At 42.3% G+C, this 12,596-nt stretch overlaps 3 protein-coding genes, 1 long non-coding RNA gene and 1 pseudogene across 4 annotated transcripts; 3 read left to right on the top strand and 2 right to left on the bottom strand.

Moving 5' to 3' along the window:
• Positions 1 to 1,010: 1,010 nt before the first annotated feature.
• LOC130702055 (histone H3-like) lies at positions 1,011 to 1,809 on the bottom strand (annotated as a pseudogene).
• Positions 1,810 to 2,066: 257 nt separating this feature from the next.
• On the top strand, positions 2,067 to 2,383 carry LOC130702061 (histone H4). Its single transcript, XM_057523732.2, has one exon. The coding sequence runs from the start codon at positions 2,071 to 2,073 to the stop codon at positions 2,380 to 2,382; it is 312 nt and encodes a 103-aa protein (XP_057379715.1). The 5' UTR covers positions 2,067 to 2,070; the 3' UTR covers position 2,383.
• Positions 2,384 to 3,723: 1,340 nt separating this feature from the next.
• LOC130702060 (histone H2B.1/H2B.2-like) lies at positions 3,724 to 4,095 on the bottom strand. The gene has a single exon (XM_057523731.1). The coding sequence runs from the start codon at positions 4,093 to 4,095 to the stop codon at positions 3,724 to 3,726; it is 372 nt and encodes a 123-aa protein (XP_057379714.1).
• Positions 4,096 to 4,461: 366 nt separating this feature from the next.
• LOC130702056 (histone H2A-like) lies at positions 4,462 to 4,893 on the top strand. Its single transcript, XM_057523728.2, has one exon. It carries the CDS (start codon positions 4,494 to 4,496, stop codon positions 4,872 to 4,874), a length of 381 nt encoding a protein of 126 aa, XP_057379711.1. The 5' UTR covers positions 4,462 to 4,493; the 3' UTR covers positions 4,875 to 4,893.
• A 4,292-nt stretch (positions 4,894 to 9,185) lies between these two features.
• On the top strand, positions 9,186 to 9,706 carry LOC130702073 (uncharacterized). Its single transcript, XR_009004226.2, has 3 exons — positions 9,186 to 9,305; positions 9,364 to 9,479; positions 9,550 to 9,706. It is a non-coding gene; the product is annotated as an uncharacterized LOC130702073 (long non-coding RNA).
• Positions 9,707 to 12,596: the final 2,890 nt, after the last annotated feature.

Raw genomic sequence — 12,596 nt, 5'->3', positions numbered from 1 at the left:
TTCACTTAGTGCCACCTCCTCTGCATATTTTTCGTCCATCTGTCTTATCGCATCGTATGTATCTCAAAGCATTGCTCCGCATTTTTTTTAACGTTATCTGGCCTTGTCCGTCTGTTGGCTGTTTCAAGTCATATATAACATCTCGTGGTTTTTGTTGTTGTCCTTTTCTCGCCGACGGATTACGACGTAAGGAAAATTTTGAAATCCGCCAGCTATTTTACACCCTGTTGGTGGGTCACTAAATGAATCATTCATTTATCGTGAGCCACCAAGTTTTTCACAGGATCTTAGCGATCGCGATAAGAGATAATTTATTAGATATAAAACGCGTCAAATGTTTATGTTAATTAAGCCGTTGAAAACCTTCCGGGCACACGTAAGATGCGTGAGCACTGTCCTTTTCTAGTTAGCAACACCGAGTTCATGTTATCTTTATTTGCCAGCAGCAATCCATTTAATAACGATGGCTTCTACAAGTGCAAGTCAGATTCGAAATGGATTGCGCTTGAAAAAAGATCTTGTTATTGTTAGACGAAACCTAAATTTTTTGTGATGCCAACACGATTGGATGCCGTTACATTCCTTCAAGCTAATAACCTACATAGATATAGACAGTGATGGATGTGTAATTATGATTGAGTAACGTCATCTATGAAGATCTAGAATTTGCATCCATCCCCCTGGCGATTTTTACGGATTTCTGGTTCAGTAGGGTTGGCGACCGCCGCATGTAGGAAGTGTGGTCTGCTCCCCCATTTTTGAACGAACGCACGATAACCTTAATCGAGCAACGGTCTGTTACTATTTCCTGCAAAAAAAGTTATAAAATGATTAAACGGGGAAAAAAATTTATTTGCAGTCTGATTGACCAGTAAGTACTAAACTGTACCACCACCGTTTTTTTCATTTTGTATTGTTCGTTTCAGAGTTTTCAATTGTAAAGTTTTCGTTGACTGAGATCTTTTGCAGGGTAGCGGCAGGACTCATTGGGCGTCTCAAAACTTGAAAAAGGACTCCATCGCAGTTCAACAAGCAAATTAGTGTAGACAAAACTCAATCAGCCACAATTCAGGTCCTTTCTAAGCCGATATATTACATCGTCCTCATGTTAACAGCCCTTGCTTCAAGCCCAAATTGGGCCACAGCCGTAATTAAGTCCAGCACGACATACAGGCTTGTAATGTCGTAACGTGTACAAAAAGGTAATATAACACAATTCTCGTCCAATTATAACAAGAATGTGTCAACAAAAAGTTACAGGTTGCCCAAAGTCTTCAATTCCATGGAGTATACAAAACAAGTATTGATCTCTTCACCTGAAAATCTGGGGGCCCTTAAAAGGGCCGTTGCAGAATTGAAAGATGAAAAATGCAATTAAGCGCGTTCACCACAGATACGACGAGCAAGTTGGATGTCCTTTGGGCATGATGGTAACTCGCTTGGCGTGGGTGGCGCACAAGTTGGTGTCTTCGAAAAGACCAACCAAGTAAGCCTCGCTGGCCTCTTGCAACGCCATGACAGCCGAGCTCTGGAACCGCAAATCGGTCTTGAAATCTTGGGCGATTTCTCGGACCAAACGCTGGAACGGCAATTTGCGGATCAGAAGCTCGGTCGACTTCTGATAACGACGAATCTCTCGGAGAGCGACGGTTCCGGGACGATACCGATGGGGTTTCTTTACACCTCCAGTGGCTGGGGCGCTCTTACGAGCGGCCTTGGTGGCCAGCTGTTTGCGGGGTGCCTTACCACCGGTGGATTTACGAGCTGTCTGCTTTGTACGAGCCATTTTTAGTAATGGAAGTTGAGAAACTAAACCTGATGGAAGAAGTTTGGGGTTATATAGGGTGAGTGGATGCAGTAAAGCTAAGACTCTTTGACGCTATTGGTCAGATTAGAAAAGGTGGGAAAACGAATGGGGCACAGAACACAAAGCCTCTCGGGAAACCCCAGTTGGGATGGGCTCAATACGGAAAAGCAACGTTGGCCAATCAGGGAGGACTATTGGGTTTATAAGACGGAAACCAAATCAAAAGTTGTATCATTCAGCACTTACTCTGAAACACATTCACCATGACTGGTCGCGGCAAAGGAGGTAAAGGACTCGGTAAGGGAGGCGCCAAACGTCATCGCAAAGTTTTGCGTGACAACATCCAGGGCATCACGAAGCCCGCCATCCGTCGTCTTGCTCGCCGTGGTGGTGTCAAGCGTATCTCTGGTTTGATCTACGAGGAAACTCGTGGTGTTCTGAAGGTGTTCCTTGAGAACGTCATCCGTGATGCCGTCACCTACACAGAACACGCCAAGAGAAAGACGGTCACCGCCATGGATGTCGTCTACGCTCTGAAACGCCAGGGCCGCACTCTGTACGGTTTCGGCGGTTAAGTTTCGCCGACCATTCCAATGCTTCCGGCCCCATCGGCCCTTTTCAGGGCCACCATATTTTAAAGAAAAAAGTATTTAACTGCTTTTAAAGTTTCGACAGCAAAATGTTAGATGAACAAAAGTGCAAGATATATTGTCTGTCTCTTTGTCGAAAATTTCTATATTGCATAGTTTGCTGAACACATTTCCAGTTTCAGCATGATTCCCATCGGATGTTTTTACAAGTTACCTAAACACCGAACACGCCAAGAGGAAGACAGTGACTGCCATGGATGTAGTTTACGCTTTGAAACGCCAGGGTCGCACTCTATACGGTTTTGGCGGTTAAATTACGCAGACTATTCCCCAACTTTTGAACCCATCGGCCCTTTTCAGGGCCACCATTTTCTAAAGAAGAAAGTATTTTACTGCTTTTAAAATTTCGACGGTAAATTGAAACTCAGTGAAGCAATGCGCAAGAGATATAGATACATCATGATCACAAACATGGCAGACGCAGGTACAAAACAAGACCTTTGTAAGAGCGGTTAACAAATTCTTCCCGAGAGGAACTGAACGACTGAAACATAGTAATAGTCTATGCTAGCCTGGCTTTATGATCATACCAAAAATAACCGCTAATTAACCTCCCTTGAAAGTGGGGTAAATAACAGCCGACACTAATTTTTTTCTCATCACGGTTTAGCATTACGCTCATCTATGGATACACTTATTTGAAATTGAGGCTACCACCTAGCTCGAGAAGGCTTAAAGAGTACAAGTGCAAGAACGTTTGAGGAAAAACTTGCACATGTGGAGTTTTAAAATGTAGTCGATAATCTAACATTCTTACTAGTTTGTTTGGCTTTCGGCAAAACTGATCAGTTGCACATAGCACTGTTTTCTGCATTTACGAACCCCCCCTCCCTTGAGAATCGTTGCCCTTGAATCTCCTTGTATTAGCTTGTCATTAAGCAGATTTTTTTTAGGGAATGCCACGCAAAACTGTGATCACCCCAAACAATGGCTTTCAACGATACCTTAATTCGTTTCTTGCTGTGCCTGTCCTGAAGATTCTTCCACCCTAGTCCTGCACGTGCACATTTTGACGACTTTTTGCATCAACGAATGCATGAACTTGAAATTCAAACTTTTTCCTGCTTGGATTAGGCTCACAGCACATTCAACTAAGCAAAGTAAGTACTGATAAGTTTTTATTCTATTTAAGTGTTTAAAAAATGTCGCCAGTTAGACATTTCCTGCCAAAATCAACCAAAAATCTGTAGACAGTAGCATTTTCCAGCTCTTTAAAATGTTGGTGGCCCTGAAAAGGGCCGTTTGATCTCAGAATAACCGGAAAATCTACTTGGTGCTGGTGTACTTGGTGACGGCTTTGGTTCCTTCAGACACGGCGTGCTTGGCCAATTCTCCCGGTAACAGTAAACGGACAGCCGTTTGAATCTCGCGACTCGTGATGGTAGATCTCTTGTTGTAGTGAGCCAATCGGGAAGACTCTCCGGCGATGCGCTCGAAAATGTCGTTGACGAAGCTGTTCATGATCGTCATGGCTTTGGAGGAGATGCCAGTGTCGGGGTGGACCTGCTTCAACACTTTGTAGATGTAAATGGCGTAGCTTTCCTTCCTCTTGCGTTTTTTCTTTTTGTCTCCTTTAACAATATTCTTCTGAGCCTTGCCGGCTTTTTTCGCTGCTTTTCCACTGACCTTTGGGGGCATTTTCTCTAAATATGAGTTTGCTTCAGATCTTCGTACTCCGTAAGATGTGTTAATTACCGAAAGTCCTTTTACCGTATTTGTATTAGAGATCACATGCTCGTCTACCTGACAGTAGCCAATTTCGCGTAGTTAGAGCCATTGGGGGCCGATCAAAGCAGTTGTTTCCGTGGTAGAGAACCAATGGGGAGCTTTCTATTGGGAACAAGAAAGTAGTGTAGCCTATTCTTTGCTAAAAGAAGTAAGGAATCTACGCTAAAAGCCTTGCTCATTGGCTAAAAAGGTTTACCTCTGGTTTTCATTTTCCGACCACCGTTATATAAGCCGAAAAGTTTCACAAATGCCTACATATTCAGTTTCCTTAGCTGTAGGAACCAACTCAACTAACTTTCTAACTTGTCATGTCTGGCCGCGGTAAAGGAGGCAAAGTTAAGGGAAAATCAAAGACTCGCTCAAGCAGAGCCGGACTTCAATTCCCCGTTGGTCGTATCCATCGAATGTTGCGTAAAGGTTCATACGCTGAACGTGTCGGTGCTGGTGCCCCTGTTTATTTGGCTGCTGTCATGGAGTACTTGGCAGCTGAGATACTTGAGTTGGCTGGAAACGCAGCTCGTGACAACAAAAAGACGCGTATCATCCCTCGCCACTTGCAATTGGCCATCCGTAACGACGAAGAGTTGAACAAACTTCTCTCCGGAGTTACCATCGCTCAAGGTGGTGTCTTGCCCAACATCCAGGCCGTCTTGTTGCCCAAGAAGACCGACAAGCCCGCCAAGGCTTAATTTTTTCTTTACTTGTGTTGATAAAGGGCCCTTCTCAGGGCCACCACACATTGCAGAAACGACAATCTGCCACCGTCATTATTTGAAATCTAGTTTGCTAGATTCAAATGAGTGTAGAGTCTGACGTTGGTTTGGGTTTCGTAACGTTCGTGCGCATAGCTGTCCAGTACAGACGTTTGTTTCATATCAAAGTCGTAACGGTCAACCACCCCAACTTTAATATGAAATGGGATATTCCGCACGGTATTACGTTTAGCCCGATCCTTTTCAACGAGTTGACCCACTCACCCTGCATGATTTTTTGCTTAGCCCGCTGCTAATCTTAGCTCACTTTATGCAATCAAAAAGAAAAACACGCGAATTCTGGCATGAAATACATTTTGAAATTTTAAAGCAAGAGGTATTTTAGGCATACGGGCTTTTTTCCACGATGAATGGGCCACACTACCTGTGGCGTTCGTAGCGGGAGTTCTTGAAACCATCTTAAATTCATGTTGTCTTTAGGCAGTAGACATAACGTAGGCTTTTATCATACAGTCATAACCGATTGATGTTAATAAAAATGCAAACGATAAATTACAGAAACGCTTTATTGAACCATTCTCTGAATTCGGTTCACGCTTTTTCTCTACAATGCAGTTCAGTAACAAAATACTTTTGTATCAATTGTAATTTTGTAATTAATTTTCAAAAAAATATGAAGAAGTTTGGCATCGCTATTTGGCAAGTTCAAATGTTTTTGACATTTTTACAACGACAAATAAAACGAATTGTTTTTCAGTAATCGAAAAGCCGGGTCGACCCAATGTTTCGCTTTTTTCAAACTATTTTTAATGCAGGTCAGGTCAAGTGAATACAGGAGAGGTTGCGATGATGACGAACAAATCCCGCATTAACTGTTAACATTATTAACATATCCCCATTTTTGGGTGATTTGCAAGCTTATGTTAATTCTTGTTTGGTTCAAATTTTGGTTGTTGCGTCGTAGGCCATCCCTACACATCTGTTTTCCTTGTTGAATTTGAGTGAAGTTTTAAAATACTGTTATACTCTGTACTCAGTTTGCATTATGAGTGGTAGGTTAATGCCAGCCATGACAAATGGCTTCTCGTTTAAGCACATTAAACTACAAAATGAACTGGATTTAAATAATTCCCTTTTTTTGTAGTAATAGGTGTCTGTTGCTATGACTTTGCTTGTTTCTGACACAGTGTTTGATAAAAATGGACTGATACTTTATGGAGGGGCAGCCGGGTGCCATTTTGTATTACGTTAACTGAGCTTACTACACTAAAGGTGCTATATGCATTACCAATATTCCCAATTTCCCATCATATGATAATTTTTTGTTTTTTCAAACAGTGAATATTTCATACACATCTGTTTTCCTTGTTGAATTTGTAAGTAACTACTAAAGAAATTTCATTTCAGGTCATACAATTCTGAACTGACTTGCAGGGAGATTCACAATAAACATAGAAATGAGCCTTCGTCTGTTCATATTCTGAAAAGCTGCAGCCTATCTTAGGGAGAAGCAAATAGTGTAGTTGTCAAGTGAAAAGAAAAAAAAAACATTACTGTTAATTTACCAAGTGATTTGTGCATTAACTTTTGTTCTTCTTCCGTCAATTGCAGGTTGAGCAGTTTTTCATATAAAGGCTTATCCTGATGAAATGGTGTGCACCCTGCCTTAGAAGGTATTGCACCAGTTTTTTTTATCACCTTCAGTTTGACAGCATTAACAATGCTATTGTGATCAAGATCACATTCCTTGCAGATAACAAAGCAGAATTTTTATCGGAGAGTTAATAGTACAAATTGTGGTAGCTCTAGTAGATCACCAGCAAGACTTTTACCAGCTAGGATAATTGTGTGCAAAGGATATTGTATGGAGAATTGCCAATACAAATTTTTCGTAAACAAATTGTTTGGCAACACTAATTTTTTCTTTGTGTTTAAAATCTGCATCTCTAATCTTTCGTACTCTGCATCATTTACTTCTAGACAGTGACTCCTGTATTACTTTACCACCCTAACTTGACTATTGTTACGATTTGTAATTGAACTCATTCGGGTATCGATCACTGAACCTTCGGCGCGGATTACCGATGCTCAACCATTGAGCTATGAGGTACATAAAACAAATCACTATTACTAAAAAATATTAGTAATAAAAATTTACAGGCAATTTTTAAGCTCGGAAAACAATATGTTAACCACATGCATGCATGGTACGTGGTTTATAGCTATCTGGTAGAGCATTGGTCCATGGTTTCAAAGATCTTGTGTTCAAATCTAATATGCAACTTAACAGATTCGTAAAGGAAATTTCCTATTCATATTTCTCATAACTGAATATATCCAGAATATGAGTGAGTTAATATAAATTTATGTTGAACCATGCAACAAGAATTTTTCTAAGTGTAAATATGTTGTCCTTAATAGATTCAGAAAAACAGACAACTTGAATGCATGGTTCATGGCTCAGTGGTTGAGCATCGGCATTGTACGCCGGAGGATAAGGGTTCAAATCCCAAACGATTCAAACGACAATTGAATAACAATGATAGTTTCAGTTGAAACAACGTATAAACAAATGCAAATACTATAAAATGTATCAAGCACCAGAAAAACATTTTCCAAATGTTGGAATAGATGTGCATCACTACGATCTATCTAGGAAGAGCTTAATGGCTACGGTTAAAATTGTTGTATACTACCTGTAGTATAGATATACTAGTGTTCTAAATATTCAATAAAGAGAAACTTAACTTGTTTATTACAAATTTATTACTGGTAATTATAGAAATTTTCGCTAAAATATCCGTTCGCGTGCTTCGCACGAAGTTACCTAACTCGACTGGCCCCGTGGAATCGTGAACCCTGGGAAGGTTGGAAGCCTGTTGAATCGGAAACCTGACTGGGAATCGAACCAGGAGCCTTCGGGTTGGGAAGCGGACGCTTTGCCTTCCTGGCATCTGCCCCCCTATATCCCCCCATTGGGGTTTGGTTTTCTATTGACTCGTCGTCATAGCTATCTTAATGTCTTGAAGATATGGATCCTCATTTCATATCCATCGTAGCTCACTGGTAGAGTATTGGATTGCTAACATATATGACTTGGGTTCAAATCCAAGTATTGCCTATGTGAAACAACAATGATACATCACAACATGTATTCTATGTAAATTGAGGAAATAATTTTTTGCTTTCTTTTTAACAAATTGATAAATGGATTTGCATATTTCCATATAGTGTTATATATTCTTCTTCTTACTTGCATAGTTTCACTTTTATCAAGTTAGACACTTGAGATATTGATCTTACACACTTTTGCGTAAGCCTCACCATCCTTAGCCATACAAGGTTTCATATGAACGGAATTTTCACGAATGAATTTGTTATCACGTTAGAATGTAATTTGACTCTTTTGGGGATCAAACACCAATTCTTCGGCATACCACGCCGATGCTCAACCGTTGAGCCACGAGTCACAGTTTTTACATTATGCGTTTGCCAGTAAATTGAAGGTAACTACTTTACACTTGCAATAATAATTTACGGTAACGCGAGTTAATTACTAAATCGCTTGTACACCAGGTGGTCAATTGCTATTTCCACCGCTTTAGAGATTTGATCCCTGGCCATTCGGCATACGTAGCCGACGCTCAACCATTGAGCCGTGAATCACATGGTTGTCGCTTGCACAATATTTGTTTTCCCATTTGGAGGGTTAATGGAACTTATAATAGAAATAATGAAGTGAAGGAAAACGTATATGACAACTATCCAAGTTCTATTATTCAACTACTAATTTTTGAATAAATTGCATACATTGTTAAACTTGACTCTATAAGGTTCCGAACCATATACTTTCGACATTCTAACCCGACGCTCAACCACTGAGCCACAAGTCACATTTCATAATTCAAAATTTTTTAATTTTATATTGTGAAAGGACCTATGCTGAGATATAGCGGTTAGCCAGCCAATGCTTTCCTTTTCAGCTACGGACTACGATGGCAATGATAGTTAAATTAATGCTTACCTCACATAATTTTCGCTTCCTAATATTATATATTTCCTAATAAAATTTTTATTTGTCGACACTGAGATTTGAACCTCAGAACTTTGCTTTCTCTCGCTAACGCTTTACCATTAACCTATCTAGTCACATGTTATGAAGTGTTCTGCATGAGCATAAAATGCTCTGAATTTTTTCGAGACATCTAGCGGTGAAATAACAATTCAATTTCATGGCCTTCGCAGTTGTTCTGTCAGCTGTTCTGTGAGTCATTCCATTTCGCTTGGCGTTGGATCTCAGGATGGCAGCTAAAAATGGACGTCTTCATTCTTGAAAATTTCACCACTGATTTCGTGCTTTTCTTAAACCTGGGTTTTGTGAATGAAATCCAAGGAAACGTGTTAAAGGTATTATTGCAAATATTTACGTCAAGTGTTATTGCACCATTCATTAGAAATTATATAGAGAAGGAGGAGGAGCAGGGCTCGACTTTACCAGCACGTTTGTCATCTCCGTTTGGCAAATACGCCCACCTTTGTACCAAAGGTGCTTAACAATCTAAACCTTCTAGAGACTAACAGGTTCAACTCAATTCTATCAGATGATGTTACAATTTATTGTTAACAGTTTTAGTTATGTAACTATTTCTAGATCTCTGGGATGTACCAGGTGTGCTGCATGGGCTGCAGAGCTTGTCCGTGGCAGAAAGGAATGCTGTGAATGTTCTTTTATCATAAATAAAAGATTTTCAGTTCAACATGATTGTGGTCTTCTCATTGTTTGCTACTGGCCGGTAAAATGTGTCACATTGTGAAGGACACGGAAAGTGTGAGTTTAGAAAACTTCTTTTTCAATTGTGTATTGAAGACTCTGGCTCCTTTTGTTAAACTTACTTACGTGGAACAGGTAGGTAGAAAAATTAAGTTTAACTTCTGATTTTGAATAACTTGTCGATAGCTGGTTAAGTGTTATAGGTGTTGGAACGAGGGTTCCAAGATTTTGATCATTTGTATAGTCAATTAATGTTAAATAAAATAAACAGAAAAAAGTAAATTGTAATCAATTGTTTTATTGTCCCTCCTCCACCCAACAATTCCACCACTATTTTACATATATAACAATATACAAATATATACATACACACAATTACACATACACACATACACACATACATACACTTAACTAAGGTAACCCATTGGCTGCCAGGCCATGCAACCTTAGGTTGCTTAAACTACAGTAACTACGCGTGGCGTCATAAGGATCGCCACCAAGTGGGACTTTGTCCGAAGACAAAGTCCGGGCTGGCACAGTGATAGAAACCTTTCCGGGAATGCACACCCCAGGTATACTATCACTGTACCGACAAAGAGAGGCCCTGCTGGTGCATTGCCTACTATGCGCCTAAAGACACAAGGCCTTGTGCCTTTAGGCGCATTGGCGACTGTCCCACCCCATGGTATAGAAACCACGAGGCAGAACAGCGCCGCCGGTCCCTAAAGCTACAAAAAAAATGGGACGCAAACGGGGTGGCAGCCAATGGGTTAACTTATACACACTACAATGTAAATCAAAACAATACCATGGCGAAAGGCGAAGACGGCGATGAGCCGGTGGCGAAGACGGCGATGAGCCGGTGGCGAAGACGGCGATGAGGCGGTGGCGAAGACGGCGATGAGGCGGTGGCGAAGACGGCGATGAGGCGGTGGCGAAGACGGCGATGAGATGATGGCGATGACGATAGCGATGGCGAGGACGGCGATGGCGAGGACGGCGATGGCGAGACGGCGATGAGTCGATGGCGATGACGACGGCGGTAGTGAAGACAGCGACGAGACGAAGGTGATGACGACAGTGATGGCGATAGCGAAGGTGAAGACGGCGACGAGACGATGGCGAAGGCGAAGACGGCGACGAGACGATGGCGAAGGCGAAGGCGAAGACGGCGACGAGACGATGGCGAAGGCGAAGGCGAAGACGGCGACGAGACGATGGCGAAGGCGAAGGCGAAGACGGCGACGAGACGATGGCGAAGGCGAAGGCGAAGACGGCGACGAGACGATGGCGAAGGCGAAGGCGAAGACGGCGACGAGACGATGGCGAAGGCGAAGGCGAAGACGGCGACGAGACGATGGCGAAGGCGAAGACGGCGACGAGACGATGGCGAAGGCGAAGACGGCGACGAGACGATGGCGAAGGCGAAGGCGAAGACGGCGACGAGACGATGGCGAAGGCGAAGGCGAAGACGGCGACGAGACGATGGCGAAGGCGAAGGCGAAGACGGCGACGAGACGATGGCGAAGGCGAAGGCGAAGACGGCGACGAGACGATGGCGAAGGTGAAGGCGAAGACGGCGACGAGACGATGGCGAAGGCGAAGGCGAAGACGGCGACGAGACGATGGCGAAGGCGAAGGCGAAGACGGCGACGAGACGATGGCGAAGGCGAAGGCGAAGACGGCACGCTGGCGAAGGCGGAGACGGCGACGAGACGCTGGCGAAGGCGGAGACGGCGACGAGACGCTGGCGAAGGCGAGAGAAGAGGCGACTACCAGGAAAATTGTTCTTATATGCCCTGGGTAACAGACGATAAACAAATCAGATTCGAGAACCACATGATATTTGATAAAAAAAAGGATCAAAGTACGGTTATGGTTAACTGGGGTGTCAAAATGGCACAAGTTTGAAAACAAAAACTAGCTCAGGTGATTTCCTGGATTAATAGGACTGTAATGATGAAATGGGCTTAAGGTAGGGGTACTACGTCTAAGACATGGCCTTCCATACTTAAAAAAAGACATCGGCTGCATGGCAATCTTTTATCTTCAATCTCCTTTCAACAAGAGCTGGACACAAACAATTGTGTTATAAAGCTATGCTTGTTGAATGAAGGTTCAAGAAGTTCAAACAAGGAAATGCCTAGCGCACCCAGAAGCCACAAACATTGAAAACAAAGGTGAAAAAGGTTACTAAAACACTTAGTTCTCAAGATATACATGAAAAAAGAGAGATATCTTAAACAGTAATAGCTCAACTAGTGGGCTTGAGCTTGAAACGATTCAGCCAATACTTTTGAGTCTACTTACAATTCTATTGAGATGCTCATTGCAAATTAATACTCTTGCTTAAACTTTACCAATAACATTTCTGCTATGCTCCGAAAAAGAATTGAGAGACATTTAACCCTAGAAAAATCTGAAGATTGCATTTTCCAAAGCACAGTCTCAGCATTGACTTATTAGCTTTCCATGCTCAAGTTGTCATAGCTTGTTAACATAACAGGCATCCACTTTCCAATTCTAATAATAAAGCAAACATGTGACACCTAAAAAAGTAAAATGATATTGTGGTACTTACTTGTTGCTACAGACGCACAAAACCACGGGAAAACTTAACAAATCAACAGAGCAAATAGTTTTGCATGTTGACGTAGCTAGGGGGGGGGGGGGGGGGGGGGGGGGGGGGGGGGGGGGGGGGGGGGGGGGGGGGGGGGGGGGGGGGGGGGGGGGCGGGGGGTAAAACGGATTGCCATACATTGCATCAGACTTACCCATTCGCTAACCCAAGTGTGCATATGTCTTTCTTTGACAATTATTTTATTTTGCTACTATGTTTGGTAAACTGCAATTATGCCCAATATTTTTGTCTTTGCATTTTAGGTCTACTCTTAGATGATCTAGACCTGATCCTGTGTTCTAAAGTG

The sequence above is a fragment of the Daphnia carinata genome, chromosome 6, assembly GCF_022539665.2.
Source record: "Daphnia carinata strain CSIRO-1 chromosome 6, CSIRO_AGI_Dcar_HiC_V3, whole genome shotgun sequence".
Taxonomy (NCBI): Eukaryota; Metazoa; Arthropoda; class Branchiopoda; order Diplostraca; family Daphniidae; genus Daphnia; species Daphnia carinata.
This window is presented reverse-complemented; position numbering and strand designations above follow the sequence as displayed.